At 37.4% G+C, this 17,761-nt stretch overlaps 1 protein-coding gene across 3 annotated transcripts in view; it reads left to right on the top strand.

Moving 5' to 3' along the window:
- UNC80 (unc-80 homolog, NALCN channel complex subunit) overlaps positions 1 to 17,761 on the top strand; it is a 194,559-nt gene that overhangs the window by 24,540 nt on the left and 152,258 nt on the right. For all 3 annotated transcript variants that reach the window (XM_069467694.1, XM_069467676.1, XM_069467685.1), the window contains exons 8-13: positions 6,734 to 6,995; positions 8,100 to 8,234; positions 9,740 to 9,956; positions 10,630 to 10,770; positions 11,871 to 12,139; positions 13,032 to 13,400. In XM_069467694.1, the coding sequence (XP_069323795.1) occupies positions 6,734 to 6,995; positions 8,100 to 8,234; positions 9,740 to 9,956; positions 10,630 to 10,770; positions 11,871 to 12,139; positions 13,032 to 13,400 (1,393 nt within the window). The remainder of the gene's footprint in view (positions 1 to 6,733; positions 6,996 to 8,099; positions 8,235 to 9,739; positions 9,957 to 10,629; positions 10,771 to 11,870; positions 12,140 to 13,031; positions 13,401 to 17,761) is intronic.

Raw genomic sequence — 17,761 nt, 5'->3', positions numbered from 1 at the left:
ATGGCTCAGTAGTTTTCTCAGCTTTCTTCCTTCCAGTAAAAGTTTGAGGGGTTCAATAGCCTCTTTTTATTTTGCACTGTCTCTGAAAGTGTCTGTGCTGATACAATTCTTTTAAAAACCTTTGAGTCCACTGTGAATCTTATTGGGGTCCACTAGAATGGACAACATCCATATCCACCAATCTCTTTGAAATAATCCCATCTCTACCTTAGGCTTCTGTTGAAGAGTACCACCTGTAAGTTTCTTAGATGTCATATATATATATATATATATTTGAATAACACTCTCAAAGTCTGTAGAGGGCCTTTTGTCTGATGAAACAGTATTCTGAGGTATAGCCTTAGATCATTCAGAAGTCTTAACAAATGACCTTATAGCCTCACCCTTGGCTCATCTTTAGATCATGTTTTTCCAACAGTACCCTAAATCTGATGTTTTCTTGGAAGCTGTTTTTTAATTTAGCATTATCTGCCTTCTGGAGAGGCTGAGAATTTTCAAAATCATCCAGTCCCAGATTATTAGTCTTTAATAGTTCTTCCTTTAGTTCATATCTTTTCTCTCTCAATTTACTATAAGCAACAAGAAGAAATCAGAAGGCAACTTAAACACTTTATTTGGAAATCTCCTTTGTTAGATCACCCAGTTATTTAGGCACCTTTTTTTTAGCTTTCCACATCACAGCAAGCAACTTTCTGTCACTACATAATAAGGATCCCCCTCCTCCAGTTTCCAATGGTATGCTTCCTCTTGTTAAGTCCTTCTCACCAGCAGCCTCCTCAAAGTTCAGGAGTTCTACTCACAATCTGTGCAAAGCAAGTCATGCTGTTTTTTTTTAAAAAAAGACACTCCTCAAAGTGTATACTGCTTCTACCTACTGTTTGGTTCCACAATAATTCCCAAAATCTAGGCTTTTATCTTGGTACCAAAATCTGTATTCATTATCAATTTCTGTATAACAAATTATCTTAAATCTTAGCAGCTTAAAACAAAAGACATCTATTATCTTACATAGTTTCTGAGGCTCATGAATCCAGTAACAGCTTTGCTACACAATCATAGCTCAGGGTCTCTCAAGATGTTGGCCACGGCAGCAGGCATCTGAAGACTTGACTGGTTTGCAGGATCTGCCTTCAAGCTCCCTCAGATGGCTGTTGGCCAGAGGACTCAATTTTTCACCATCTGGGGGGCTCTCCATAGCGCTGCTCAAGACATGGAACCTGGTTTCTCTCAAAGCAAATTATCCAAGAAAGACAGGGAGCAACCAAGATGGAAGCTTCAGTGTCTTTTATAATCTAATCTCTGAAGTGACATATTGTTACATCTGTATTCTACAGATCACACCAACCAACTCTGAGATAGTGTGGGAGGAGGCTCTACAGGGTCTACATGCCAGGAGGCAGGAGTCATTGGAGCTATCTTCTAGGCTGGCTATAATAAACAATAATGATGTAATGTCACCATTTGTTAAAATTATTATGACTATTTCTGTACATTTCCTTCACATCAATTATTGAGTATTCTTCCTCCACTTATTTTGCTTTATACAAATTCCAAAAAGTTTAATTTAGGATAAGAGTAAGTAATCTCTTACTTTGAATACTATGCTTCTTCCTGACTTTAAAAAAAAATCATAAAGACCAAAAGTAGAGTAAAATTTTGAGGTCATAAAATATCCATGATTTTATATTTCTTATGTAATTTTTCTCAGCCATAGTAAGCATTAGAAATTTACAAATATAAACACAAATGGTGTTTGTTTTCTCTGACAAAATCAATGTTAATGGTTCCAATCTGATTTGCCGGTAAAAACAAAGCCAACTATGATGTCCAAGATTCTTCTTTGTTGGTGGACATTTTTCCCCATTCTCTGATATTACTACATTGAAGCATCTTCATATATATGCAATATGCATTCTGTGACACATATATGCACACAGTCACCTACAGCACACATCTGTTCACATGTGTGATTTAGACATGAATCCGTGGCACTTTGGAAAAACAAATTAGGTCTTCTCGCTGCCTAGCTGCAGTGGTTGGTTGCCATGGAAATGATGCATACGGTAACTTTCAGAAAATGCTAATGTTAACGTGTCTTCATTGGAAGAGTTTATGTATTAGTCAGAAATGAAGAGAACTTTAATAACAAAACAATGCTAATATCCTAGCAACAAAAGCTGTCTGCTTCTATCAAACACATTCAATTCATTATCTCTTTTGTTCTGACCTTGACTGAACTGCACATCAGTCTTCCCTGCACTCTGCAACCAGTGAAAAGGTAGCTAGGTTTTTTAATTACGGTGAGATTTCATCTTTAATTACTGTATGCATAGACTTAATTTATGTTTCATTAAATACTGCATAGGGTCCAGACTGATTTCCACAGTTCTCTGCCTCATAGATTGTTATTTCCAGAGTGCTTATCTGCCTTCAATACTCTCTAGTTTCAGTTCCCTATCCTAATTCATAACAACTTGGTTTCCCACAGCCATAGTTGCTTGGAAAATAGATTAAAGCAATTCTTACCATTTTTTGTCATAATACATTATTTTATGCATATAATTTGTATAATGCTAATTATAGAAAAAATTTTGAATGTAGAAAATATTAAAAAATAAGTAAAAATCACCCATGAGTACATCAGGTAGCTATAAACATCAACTTTTTTTATATGTGCTTCTCTTCATTATTTTTACATATATCATTTAGAAGAAAGTATCCATATTCTTTAATAAAGTTTCATTTTTTATTTTTATAAGTTACTCTACAAAATAACTTATAGAATCATAGAATATTAGAGTTGAAAAGAACTTTTCTATCACATGATACAATGAGCTTCCCCCATACCATTTTTATGTGGTTATGTAAATTTGTCTCCCACATGCTAGTTTGTTAATTAACTAAAATGACTTTTATCAGTTATTAATAATGACAAGTTCATTACATCTGATAATGCTGTCCTAAATGATATAAAAATTTTGCTTTTTAGAGATGAGTCAGTGCAGCATAGCTCATACTTTAAGTCAAATAAACTGGTGCTAGAATAATACCTTAAAAGCAGGTGCTGCAGGTTATAAATATTTGCTATAGAATGTTTTAATTCATTATTGTTTCAAATGAGTCTCTTTCAATATTAAGCAACTGAAATGTGAAATTACTTAACCAATTTTGATTCCATAAGATACAGACATGTTTTTAGTCTCTGATCACAGCATAATATTGGTGGGGCCTTGCTGTTCTGCAGCCCGTAATCTGCTGAACTGATAAATGCTGTTAGAAAGTAGTTAACAGCTACGGGACTCAGTGATGCAGTTAGTAATTACTTTCCAGTCAAATAAATTTTGTGTATAGAGAGAGACATAAATCTAGTCACTGGTGCCCTCAGGAACAAAATTGTCAACATATTATCTCAGTTGTGGCATTTCCATATAGGAATTATTTTTGATGTTGGCCTGAAAGTGCAGAAATCATGCATTACATGTTTCTCTAGGGCAGTTGTCCTTCAATCTTATTAAGAGTATCTAAGACATACCCCGGGTTATTGTTTAAAATAAAGATTCCTGGAGCCCATCCTCAGAAATCCTGGTTTAATAAGTCTGTGGTAAGACCTGGTGCCTGCATTTTCCCCAGCCTTTCTCCTCCCTTTCCTCCTTGGGGTTCTCATAGAAATGGTTCGCTGGCATCTCATGTGGAGCACTGCTCTAGAAATTTGAAATAATTTATGAAACTCTCTAATCTAGTTTACTAACTAGAAACATTTCATTCTCTAAGATGTAGGGCAGAAAGTAAAAGGGTAAAGAATAAGTATAGCTAGTCCAAGGTGGGGAAATAATCCTGTCGAACTACTAATATCCGATTTAATTACCGCAGCCCAGTCAAGAAAACAATGGTTTTCACAGGCTTTTGTAATAATAAATCAAATGATTGTCACAAAGCCTTGAGGACCTAAAATTACCCAGCTGGTATCCAGCCAACCTTATACTTTGCCTTTTCTTCATAAATCCAAGAGTACAGCACTGAAAGAGAAAAGAAACCCCATTATCTTAAGTATAAATAATAGGCTGAGAAGAGTGGTTAGGTCATGCTTCTTAAGAAAGAGAAATGGGATGGGTGGGGGAAGGAAAGAGTATTGAAAGCCCTTTAGGAAACAGGTAAAAATGAGAATCAGTGTTGTCGCTTTCCCTCCAACTGGTTTGGAGGTGTAACCTGTCAGTGTCCCAGGAGGAAGCAAGTGGCCCATTGGCCAGTCTGAAAACATAATCAAAACAGAAGTCATTTATAAAAAAGGATGAAGTTGGAGCTGAGAGACAATAAATCAATAACTGGCACATCAGGGCAGGCTTGATAGAGAATGAGATGAAGTGGTAAACCCAGTCAGATTATGAAGGCCTTGTTGGCCACTGTAATGAGTTTGCATTTTATTCTAACCGTGAATGAATAATCTATTAGAAGGGCTTGAGCAGGAGCGGGCGTGGAGGAATAAGAAAAGAAACAATGAGACCAGTAGGAAGTCATTACAATAAGAGGAATAAGAAAAGAAACAATGAGACCAGTAGGAAGTCATTACAATAAGCCTAAAGAGAGATGTTGGTGATTAGAACTAGGGTGGGGTCCTGTAGAACCGATAAGTGGTTGGAAAGAGAATCTATGAGAGTTTATCATGGACTGAAGGTTGTCATGTAACTTATCTCCAAAGAATATTCTAGTTTTCTGGAAAAAGGATAAACTCTGGCATCGCATATATGGGAATTTAAGGGATTATAGGAAGCTTTTCTTCATATAACTGCCAACTCAGTGAAATAATTAGTATTGTAGCACCTTTTGTGTTTGAACTTCAACTTATATTTAATTTCCTATTTGTGAATTAAAATATTCAAAAATGTTAGACTATAAGAGAGCATTAAAATTCAAAACCACTGTGTACATAGGCAATGACCCCTCAACACACACAATAACAATGCTATTAACAAGAGTTGAAATAACAAAGTATGACATGTTTTGATATGGAAGTAGAAAAGCTACAAAAATGATTCACAGGGCATCAGACATAGTCTGGGTCTGTATTTTTGAACTTTTTACTGCAACACACAGTAAGAAATACATTTTACTAATGACTTGACAAACATGTGAAGTGAGACAAAATTTTCACCAAACATACAAGTCCTTACTCTATAAATTTTATTCTATTTAATAGATTAATAGTAGCTGTGTCCTATTGAATTATTTTCTTGAGCCACAAATGAGTCATAAACCTTCAATTCAAAAAATATGGGCCGGAGAAGTTTAGGGAGATCTCTCTTTCTCACTGTCAGTGGCTGAATTTTTTGTAAGAGCTCTTTGTGTGTGGGCGGTACCCATCTACTAGTTGATGGCAGGGTACAAAAATTTCTCTTTGGCATCATCTGACTCAGAAGGAAATTGTACTTAGGGCTTAAGTTTAGACTTTATTTATTTATTTATTTATTTTAAGTTTAGACTTTAGATTTAAGATACCATCTTGGATCCCAGAAGATCTAAGTTCATATTTTGTCATTTATTGTCTATCTTCCTCACCAGACCATATGTTCCTCAAGGTACGGAAGTTAAATTTACCTTCATATCCACTAATACTTCAGTCAGTTCAGGCTGCTATTACAAAGTACTATAGCCTAGGTGGTTTATAAACAACAGAAATGTATTTCTCACAGTTCTGGAGGCTGGAAATTCACCATCAGGGTGCCAACACGGTCAGGTTCTGGTGAGGGCCCTCTTCTGGGTTGCAGACTGCTGTCTTTGTGTTGTGTGGAAAGAGAGCAAAAGAGCTCTCTGAGGTCTCTTTTATAATGAATGGCATTAATCTCATTCATGAGGACTCTATCCTTATGACTAAATGACCTCCTAAAGGCTCCACCATTAATACCACCATATTTAGTGTTAGTATGACAGCATAGGAATTTTGGGGGACAATTAGTTCATTGTACTTAAGATATCTAAGATATTCCATTATGCTGAATAAATGCTTAAAACTATTTCATAGTGGAATGAGACTGAACATTAAGTAATGAATATATCATGTATTTAAACTGAATCATGGAATTCCAGAAACTTGAGATTTTTTAAATCAGTTTTGCTATCTGACAACGATATATAAATTTAGAATTTTCAAAATTATCTATTTCTCTCATAATAAAACTTTTGTTTAGCATTTTGCAATTTCCTTAGTTCTTTTACATAATATTTTCACAATTGAAATTAAAATAGCCCAATGAAGTAGGCAAGACAAATATCATTTCTATTTTTATCAGATAAAAGTCAAATCTGTTCTTAGCACAAAAGAAACATCGTGATCTGAACCTCATCTATTTCTATAGCTCTCTCATCATTGTCCACCACTCAAATTACTCAACAACTGTACTAATTACTTATGATTTCCTCCCCAAACTCATGATTTTTAAGATCAATATCTTTGTAGGCATTCTTCCCTCTGACTGAAATGCTGTTTCCTGTCCCAACCTCAACTTTGCCTGGCTAATTTCTACCCATCCTTTGAAACTCTCTCAATATCTCTACTTCCAGGGAATATTTAGGAAAAGTAGGATGAGTGAGACCAGTTAGGAGGCTATTAGAGTAAACCAGACAAGAGACAAGCCCATGAATAAAAGCATGAGAAAGGTAGAGCTAGAAGCCATGTTGTGCTGCCTCTTGGGAGGCTTGACTGCCAGTATAATTATCTTCTTTCTGCCATTGGGATCAGGGCCTCTCTCGTGATACCTCCATGCCAAAGGTCCCGCTATGCCACCTACTTTGATGTTGCTGTTCTTCGCTGCCTACTCCAGCCGCACTGGTCTGAAGAAGGCACTCAGTGGTCTCTGATGTACTATCTGCAAAGGCTGCGACACATGTTGGAAGAGAAGCCAGAAAGACCCCCAGAGCCAGATATTCCTCTCCTGCCCAGACCCAGGAGTAGCTCGATGGTGGCGGCAGCTCCGTCACTAGTGAACACCCACAAAACCCAAGTAAGAGAAATTCTGTCCATTGTCATTCGAACCAACAACTTAGGCTGTTAACAGATTTTCTTTTTCCCTTCTGCACATCCAGCTCTCCTGTGCTCCACTGCTGACTATTTGGTTGGTGGATTACTCTGTTGCCATTATCCTTCCCCTTCCATCTTTCACTGCTGGACCCTTTTGCTGCTCTTTAGCATTTAACCTCCCATTGGAAGAAGTGCACCTCTTGCACATGCTAATTTAGTATAAGCCTTTGTTTATCCAGGATAGTGGGAAATTGGGTCTTCTGGATAATCAAAGTACTAATTAATAGAGAGTTCTAACATTAAATCTATTAATTAGTACTATCATAAAATGTGTGACACTAGCATTTTACCGAACATGATTGAACCTCCTTTGTGTAACTCAAAAGTTTCCAGTGTCTCAATGTCATCATTTGGGAACATTGCTTTTTGATTGTCTTGCTTTATTTAACATAAATGTTTGGAGAAATCAACTGAATGCATACTGATGTGGTGACATCCCCATGAAAATTGCTTTTTGACAAATGAATGAATATCCTAATATCATCTTGAACACCTGTTCTTCCCCTCTTTCTCCTCAACAGTGTACATTGAAAATGTAGATGAAAATGTGACTTGTACTGTGTACCAGTTGTTTGAGTTTACTTAAACGTGAATTAGCTGGGTCTGAAATTTTTTTCTGCATATTCTGAAAATAAACATGAGCAATATCAGAGTGAAAAAGAAATACACTCTATTTTAGTAGTAAATATTTTTGTCCCAGGTAGAGATCTCCTTTGGTGAATCACTAAATAGAAAAATACTCTTTTTAATTAAAAAAAAGAGAGAACCATCATCTCCCTATTTTCTTAGCATTCTAGATCTGGGGCTGCACGGCCTCACTTCTGAAAACTCCAAACAGAAGTTACAATTAATATGAAATATATCTTCTCAGTAGCAGAATTTGGATTCTAAAAGTCCATATATACAGGTTAAATATTTCATAGATATTGAAACAGTAGGCATAGCCCTATTAAAAATGTGAAATTTTAATAAGAAAAGTATTTGGATATGAAGTCCTAAGTCCTGATCGTTGTCTACCTTTATTAAGGACCTCACCATGAAGTGTAACGAGGAGGAAAAATCTCTTAGCCCCGAGGCTTTTTCCAAGGTTTCGCTGACCAATCTGCGTCGGTCTGCAGTCCCAGATCTTTCTTCAGACCTGGGCATGAACATTTTTAAGAAGGTGAGTAGAATTACTGATGCTCTTTGATATTTTGGTAATGTTAAAAAGTCAGTGGGGCATGAGGTGTGTGTGGGTCATACCGCAGTGTTGGCTGGAGTGGGAAAGAGACCTCCGGAACACAAGTCAGCTCCTGGCTGTAGCACTGGCTTGCAGCGTGGCCTTGTGCAAGGCCCTCTGTGAGTATGAGTGTGCTTCCTATTCTCAGTGTTCCTCAGGGTTGTTAAAAAGCTCAATCTTGATGCTGTGTGTAAAGCACTGGGCGTGGTGTGGTGGTGGAGATAGCTATGGCAGCAGTGATGGCAAGTTACCTTCGTATGGGTCTACTCATTTTGTAAAGTACTGTATATAAACAGTTCTCATTTAACCCAATGAGATCTTTATTCTCTACATTTTGCAGATAATAAAATTACCCTTACAAACATTAGGAAGTTTGCCAAAGATTGAGCCCAAACTCAAAAGTAGGTCGTCTAGCTAAATAGTGAACTCTTTTGAATCCACCACTCCACTTTTCTCTTTTGTAAGTATATGGAGATAATCAAATAGAAAATAATATGTGTAGACTAATATATATGTAGTGTTTTTTCTCTTCCTCAAAATTATTAATTTAATTATATCAGAGAAGAACACAGAACATATTATTAACTTATCTATGAGCTCCAAGTGTTGCTACGTAAGCAGCTAGGTCTGCCTTCATTAAGAATGCAAAACTAGGCAATGGACATAGGTTTTCTGAAAACATTGATCATTTGAGAGGAAAAAAAGACATTTTCAATACTGGCTGCATGTGAGAATTTTTAGGAATCCTTTAAAAATATAAGTTTCCAGGCCTGATCCCAGACCAATTAAATCAGAATTGCTGAAGATTAGGTCCATGCATTGATTGGTATATTTTGAAAGCTTCTCAAACAGTTCTAAACTCTTAGTCACACTTGATGTTGAGCTTGTTTGACTGGTAGGAATGATGGGTTTGTACCAGTGTATGCCCTGTACCTTTTCTGACTCTTCTTGTGAGCAGTGGCATACATTTGCAGTTGGCCGACTGAAGCAATGAATCTCAATCTTGAAAAATGGAATGGAAAGAGGTTGGCTGATCCAAGTGGTGACTCAGGGATTCTTACACTTTAACCCAGAGGTTTGCAAACTTTAGGGTGCATCAGTGTTGCCTACCATTCTTGTTAAAACACACATCACCTTCTGAGGACCTGACACAATGTGTCTGAAAATTTGCATTTCTAACCAGTTCCCAAGTGACGCTAATGCCACTGGTCCAGGGACCACACTTTGAGAACCATGGAATATGTGACCTTTTGCTTAGTTTCTTTTGCTTTTTTAATATATTGTGGAAATTTCTCCCATTTCTATTGGATGATATTTGGTGACTTTCTGGGTCTCCTCTTGCTGGAACATTTCCTGTATTTTACTGCAGAACATGGAGCCCCTTGCGAAGCAAACGGTAACCTTTTTTTTTTGCTCTGTGCCTATTCCTTCATCTCTCATCACTGTAGTTCAAGAGCCGCAAAGAAGACCGAGAGAGGAAAGGCTCCATTCCGTTCCACCACACAGGGAAGAGAAGGCCTCGAAGAATGGGAGTGCCATTCCTGCTCCATGAGGACCACCTGGATGTGTCCCCCACCCGCAGCACATTCTCCTTCGGAAGTTTCTCAGGGCTTGGAGAAGATAGGCGAGGCATTGAAAAAGGAGGCTGGCAAACCACTATTTTAGGTGATCACAAAGGCCTTCCAAAGTAGGGCAGAGCTTGAGTGACCTGTTTAGGACTAGATCTAGGGCTCCTGGCAAACGTGGATCTTTCTCGAGCAGTTCAATAAAGAAATTACAGGACCCAATTACAGGTTCCCCAGCACCAAAATAATGCTGTATCGTCACAGCCAAAGAAATGCAGATAATTGAATTAATTTTGTAAGCATTCTGCATAATTAGGTAGGTGACTGTCCTATTTCTTAGGTCACTCTAGAAGTAGAAATATAGCCTTAGAGGGCTGTGCGTTAACTTTCTTTGTGAATCTAAAGACAGACTTTTATTTAACTCTGATATTTAAAAAAAAAGGAAGAAGCAAAGCAAAGAAAAAACCTCTTTTTTTTCTTTCTGGATGGCATATTAAGAAGGCCAGCTTAAAATCAGGAGCTGACAGCTACCTGGGCCACAACAGATGGTTTCTGACATTTGGCTTAGATTGGGGCTGACCTTATCACAGGCAGCTTCATCAATCACCCTGACCCTGAATATCCCCAAGGCAAGTTCATTTCTTGCTATTTTGTCTGTGCCTCATGCTCTTCCTAATATCCCCTCACTTTCATTTCTGTCCTTGGGAAAGGCAAAATCTCAGCAGTCTTTCTGATTTGAAAACCCTCTTGTGGGGTGCTCTTGTTTATTCCAGGGAAATTGACCCGGCGGGGCAGTTCGGATGCAGCCACTGAGATGGAGAGTCTGAGCGCCAGGCACTCCCACTCCCATCACACCCTGGTGAGCGACCTGCCGGACCACTCCAACAGCCACGGAGAAAACACCGTCAAGGAAGGTAGGTAGGAGGTAAGGCCTGCAGGCAGGAGTTCAGATTTCTTTTCCTGTTTTTTTTGTTTGTTTGTTTGTTTCCTGTTCTTACACCATGTTCTGTTTTCATTGTAATCTGCTCCCTTATGTTTTTTGAAAACTTGCATTATTGTATTATATTGCTTGGTAATGTACTTGTTAACCATTCTTAGCATATCCTTCGTAGCAACAGCTATTTGACATTACACTATAAATACCATACCTCTCAGAGGAAGAGCAAGGGCAAGCCATTCATATTTGTTTTCAAAAGGTCATAGAGCCACAGGGCTAAGAGGGATGTTGGAAGACATGCAGATTCAGTGCTTCAATCCCCTCTATAAGATTCCTCTTAAGGGCTTGTACACCTTCAGTGGGAGAAAAGTCACTGCTTTCTAAGGCCACCGATTTTTTTTTCAGGAAGCTTCTATTTCATATAAGTGCCTTACGTGCTTTATGTGGAGCAAACACATGTCTCTGGATGGAATCCAAGACAGGTTCTCATTCTGATCTTTTAACAGAATAATGATTCTATTTCTTATTCTTATGCTCTCATAGAAGCAGAAATTTAATCTCTCTTTTTTCTGAATTGTATTTCAAATATTCAGTGACATCTATTAGCTACCACCACAAATTTGTGTTCCGTTACTTTTAACCAAAGGAGAAAGAAATTATTCTTGTTTGTTGTTCCATAATTCACTAGATAAAAACAAATATTATAGATAAATAGTTTATATCAATATGATCTGTCATATACCAGTGGGTGAAATCTACCTATGATGATCAACTAAACTAAGTCGATGTTGGACAAAAGTTAAATCCTAACCTCAGCCTTAAGAAAGCCAGTTGGAATTCACATTCTTCTATAACCTTCAGTATTTACCACATATTACATGGCTTTAATGACTTCTGTGTTTCCATGGTAGTTGAGAATAGCTTTGAGACTGTAAGTCAAATATTTACAAAAGCTACAGCTCTGATTGTGGCCATGATTTATCTGACTGTGGCCATGATTTAAATAATAGCATAACTGTCTAACTGACGTTACAGATTAATATAGGGAAAACTAAGACACTACTTTCACTTTATTAGTGCGATCCCAGATCTCCACTATCACAGTTGCAACCTTCAATACCACATTAGCATCATTCAACGTGGGCTACGCAGACTTTTTCAGTGAGCACATGAGGAAGCTCTGCAACCAGGTACCTATCCCAGAGATGCCACATGAACCCCTGGCATGTGCAAACCTGCCCCGAAGCCTCACAGACTCCTGCATAAACTACAGCTACTTGGAGGACACAGAACATATTGACGGGACCAATAACTTTGTCCACAAGAACGGAATGCTTGATCTTTCGGTAAGGAGCAAGAATTTTTCTTACCAAAGTTTGAAAGATATTGACTCTTTGGTCCAATTTTTACAATGTTGGGTACAATAGGCATATAGATTCCTATAAATGTTGAACCTTAAAGTGTAAAAACTACCCATATAAAAAAATTTCCCAAGTGTGTCAACCAGCACAGATGCACCTTCCTTTTTTTTCAAGCATTGCATTAGATTTGATCTGATCTCATAATATTGTTATAATACAAAACTATAGTGAATCCTGAATGCACATATATAATTATACATGTGTGTGCTAAGTCCCATTTTTCTAGAATTAGAATTAAAAAATCTTCATTTATTTTCTTTTATTATATAAGCAACAGGACTACAAACCTCCTGTGTAGCCATAAAAAATAAATAGAACTTCTTAAAAGATTTAAGCTTGCTTTCTCAAGAGTGCCTATCTTGAGTGTAGTTACTAGCAAATGAAAAGGTTGTTGTATTTTACAATTATATTTTACTCAATTTTTATTACACATTAGGGAACCTGGTGTAGCAAATATTTAAATATTAAAGTCAATAGAGGGGCATAATTTAAACATGTAAATATAAATATTTTGTACTTAACTCACTATGCTTCAGTGTTCCCATTAGTTGTCTATGTCATGGCAAGTTTTAGAAGAGTTAAGTGAGATAATACATGTATGCATTTTTAATTCTTTGGGTGATTTATACTCTATATTAAGCACATACACAAGTTTCCAATGCAACTAAGATAGGAAAATTTAAAAATCATCTGAATCATTTATGCCCAAGTTCATAGAATGGCCTAAGGAAATGGGTTAAACAGAATAACGAAATCTATTTAGGAAGAGGGAGAGCAGGTAAATTAATCATTCTGTATTTATGTTTGCCTTCCCCAGGTGGTTCTGAAAGCTGTTTATCTTGTCCTTAACCATGACATCAGCTCTCGCATCTGTGATGTGGCACTGAACATTGTGGAGTGCTTGCTTCAACTTGGTGTGGTGCCCTGTGTAGAAAAAAATAGAAAGAAGAGTGAAAACAAGGAAAATGAGACTTTGGAAAAAAGACCAAGTGAGGGAACTTTCCAGTTCAAAGGAGTATCTGGAAGTTCCACCTGTGGATTTGGGGGCTCTGCAGTTAGTGGAGCTGGAGATGGTGGAGGAGAAGAAGGAGGAGGTGGAGATGGAGGAGGTGGAGGAGGTGATGGAGGAGGAGGTGGAGGAGGTGGAGGTGGACCTTATGAGAAAAATGATAAGAACCAAGAGAAGGTATGATTGAACCACCTTTTGTGTCTTCATCAAATGTTGCTCCTAATATCTTTCCAATTCTGGCTGCTCCCAGCAGTTTATTGACAGAGAATAGCAACTAGTCACTACAGCAAGAAAGTGGTGAGTGTAGAAATCTCTTGTAGGTTCTCAGCAGGCATTAGTAGAAACAGTTAGATGGAACAGTGTTCTAAATCCAAAAACCATTGCCATCCAAGCAATGTTAGAGCTAATTCTCTGGTCATGTTATTTAAGCAGGAGAACATTTCAGATACATTTTGTTGCCGTAATTGTCAGTCTGACACCAAGAATAGCTTCTTTCTCAAGACTTTCAGAGTCTGACCTGAGTAATGTCTTAGTGTACTTAGACTACCATAACAAAATACCATAGGCTGAGTGGCTTAAACAACAGAAATTATTTCTCACAGTTCTGAAGGCTGGGAAGTCTAAGGTCAAGATGCTGGCAGGTTTGGTTTTATCCTCTTGGCATGTAGGTGATCACCATCTCACTATGAGCTCACACGACCTTTCCTTTGTGTATGCACAGAGAGAGAGAAAGCATGCTTTCTTGTGTCTTTTTTGATTCCTGCTGGTGTAGAGCCCCACCATCACGACCTCATTTAACTCTATTTACCTACTAAAGACCCATTCCAAATATCATCAGATTAAGGGTTAGGGTTTGAACATATAAATTTGGGGAGAACACAAATATTCAGTCCATAACAAGCAGTATAATTTTTCCTCTATATAAAGTTTCTTCTCTTAATTTATGTAACACATTTTGTTATTTCAGCATATCATGGGGGCACAAATGTTTAGGTTATGTATGTTTCCATTCCCCCTCCTTCCCCCGCCGAGTCAGAGCTTCAAGCATGTCCATCCCCCAGACGGTGCTCATCACACTCATTATGTATGTATGTACCATTTTTGACAGCCAACTTCAGCCACTGTTAAGGAGAAGGCAAGAAAAGAATTTTGATTGATTATTTGATTGATTTATATGGTGTTGGTTTAAAGTGGAAACAACTCTCCTAGCCTCAGCCGTTCGTGTCTCAATGTGTCCCATCCCAATGGCTTTACTGATTGTTTCTGAATTCAATTCCGTCTGCCTTGTCAACATCAGGTTTATTATCTCTGCATCTAACATCAAGAATTAGTTTTCTTCTTTAATTTAATTTTAAATATAAATTATTGCAGCTTAAATTCACATAACTTACATTTATTTCAATTTGGGGTTTTAGGTGAAAAATGATGTTCAGAAATTGAAATCTACAAGATATTTGAATCTCTAACAAGTAAAAATTTTCACATTATGTCAAGTGTTTACACATGTGAGATTATACTGTGCAGAGTTCTACCATCTACATACATATTATATGAACTATAAATTGTCCATTTTGGCCGGGCGCGGTGGCTCACGCCTGTAATCCTAGCACTCTGGGAGGCCGAGGCGGGTGGATCGCTCGAGGTCAGGAGTTCGAGACCAGCCTGAGCAAGAGCGAGACCCCGTCTCTACTAAAAATAGAAAGAAATTATATAGACAACTAAAATATATATATATACAAAAAATTAGCCGGGCGTGGTGGCGCATGCCTGTAGTCCCAGCTACTCGGGAGGCTGAGGCAGTAGGATCGCTTAAGCCCAGGAGTTTGAGGTTGCTGTGAGCTAGACTGACGCCACGGCACTCACTCTAGCCCAGGCAACAGAGCGAGACTCTGTCTCAAAAAAAAAAAAAAAAAAAAAAAAAAATTGTCCATTTTTTCTTACAAAGCATCAGATTTTTACATCTAAGTAAGTGTTGCAGTGTTCCTTTCTCTTATATAATTTCTTCTTCATTTCTTTCCAGCCCTACTTGATACATATTTAATATGCACTTACCATCTGTGTGTTTCTTTATCTCATTGTTTACTCTTATCTTTCCAATATTTGTGGACTCCAATCCAAATATTCTTGCCCCAATAATCTTGGGTTCTTGAACCTTTTCTTTAGGATTTTCTTCTCCTGCCTTAATCATATATTTTCTGATTTTAATAGAATCTATTGGTACTTAAATTTCCCAACTTCTTAGCTCCTCATACTTCACTGAGGACAGTTCAAGGATCCTCAGATCTCACCTTAGATAAAAGTTACCTAAATAATGGTACAGATCACAAGGGATTTCATCATGGATCATAAGATCTAAGGAACCATTCGGTCAGCAGTTATGTTGGAATGAGCAAGAAAATACAAGTCATAAGGACCAAATTTACAAACACAGCAAATAGTGAGATTCTTACTAAATTTCCATTCTTTTCCTATCAACTTGTCTGTGCACTAAAAGAGATTATAGATGGTATTATGTACATGATAATAATAGAAAATTAGAAAGAAAAAATTATGAACTATTGACAAGCTTTTACCAGTAAAATGCAGATATCCAACTAAATTGATGAGGGTGGTTTTATCTAATTTTTATTGAAAACCTGAAAGTCTCTTGCCCATTTAAAATCTAGATATTATCTTAAATACTATAGCTTGAGGTAATGGATGTTATTTTGACCAAAGTTATCACTTTTGATCAGTATGGGACTTTTAAAAGTCAGATTATGTGGTCTCCATAGTAGTCACCAAGATATAAATGTTTTATAGTTAGTTCTCAAAATAACATTCTTTTTAGTGCAAAGAATTTATAAAATAAAACCTGATGGTAGGTCAAGTGCCTTGTGTTTGTGATTCATACGGGTCTGTTCTGCCCCAAACCCATCTGTTATTTTCAGTGGAATCAGAGGGTTTATCTAATTTTGCAACTTAGTTAATACCTGAAGCATAGAAATTGATCAAGACAGAAAGGAAGATCTAATTTCCATTTCTATATTTGCCACTAACTTAAACTGAGAGCTTGGAATGTTATTTAATATCTATGATTTCTGCCTGTAATTTGATACATCTTTCTGAATGTCTCCTATGAGAGCAACCTAAATCCCAAGAACATCTGAAAGTCTAAAGAGATTAAAAAAAAAACCCAAATAGATTTACAAAGAGCTTTCAGAGCTGGAGAATTTTTAAAGGAGCATATAGTGATTTTAAAATATATGCAAACCAATCTTCCAAATAAGCCCTTGCCAAGGGTGACCTTTCTGGGGCATTCTGCATATGGCTCTGTGGTGTGTTCACTACACAAAGGCCCTTGACTAAGGGTGCCATCGAGGACAGAAATCCCATCCAAACTCTCCTCCTGGAACCCAAGATCGGCATCCACCCAAGAACTGCATCTACTCACAGGGCTCACTTCTTTCTAATTTATTCACCCAGAGGGGTGCCTTTTCTAATTTGCATAAAGGTACCCCAGAGGGTAGCAGTGCCCCACACATAAAAATTACAATTAGCATTTAGTTTGCTATTGTTTTGTGACTTTCATGATTTGACTTATTTAATTCTCACAACCCTATGAGATTGATATTATTATGATTCCCATTTTGTAGGGCACAGATAAGTAGCTTGCTCAAAATTACACAGTTAGTAAATGTTGGAGCTAAGATTGGAATACAAAGTAAAAATTTCTTAATTGGTAAATATGTACATATACACACACACAGTATTTTTATACACACACACACACACACACACGTATACATATACAGGTTGAGCATCCTTAATCCAGAAATCCAAAATCCAAAATGCTCTAAAATCTAAAACTTGTTGAACGCCAACATTTGCCACAAGCGGAAAATTTCTCATGTGAAAAGTGACAGTCAAAATGCCGTCAAAATTTTGCTTCATGCACAAAATTATTAAAATATTGTATAAAATTACCTTCAACCTATGTGTACAAGGTCTATAAGAAGTATAAATGGATTTTATGTTTCAACTTGGGTCCTATCCTCAAGATATCTCATTATGTATGTGCAAATATTACAAAAATCTAAAAAAAAATCTGAAATCCAAAACACTTCTGGTCCAAGCATTTCAAATAAGGGATTTTCCCTTTCTCTCTCTCTCTCTCTCTCTCTCTCTCTGTGTATATATATGTACAGGTATATGTATGTATTGGTAAGTTTGAGTCTTCTATTTCCTACCTTCTGAGCTGTCTTAGGGAAGGTTCCCTGGAAACAGGTTCAGATATGAAGTTATGTATCCAGGATTTAGCTGGAGGCCTCTCAGGATCGACATCTATGAGGTATAGAAGAAGCAGGATGGGGCAGAAGGGGAAGTTCAACTTCAGTGTAGTTGCAAAAGAGGCCTCAGCACAGGGAGTTCTGAGAAGGATGGCTTTTCAGTGTAGTCCCCAGGTGATGCAAGGGGCTCTTTTTAATGCCCCCCCCCCCCCATTTTATGGCTCTGAGCAGTCATTGGAGTGGACTGCCTCCAGGAAGAGAGCATAATGT

The sequence above is a fragment of the Eulemur rufifrons genome, chromosome 1 (genome assembly GCF_041146395.1).
Source record: "Eulemur rufifrons isolate Redbay chromosome 1, OSU_ERuf_1, whole genome shotgun sequence".
Classification (NCBI taxonomy): Eukaryota; Metazoa; Chordata; class Mammalia; order Primates; family Lemuridae; genus Eulemur; species Eulemur rufifrons.
The sequence above is the reverse complement of the archived record's forward strand: the minus strand, read 5'-3'. Positions and strand labels throughout refer to the sequence as shown.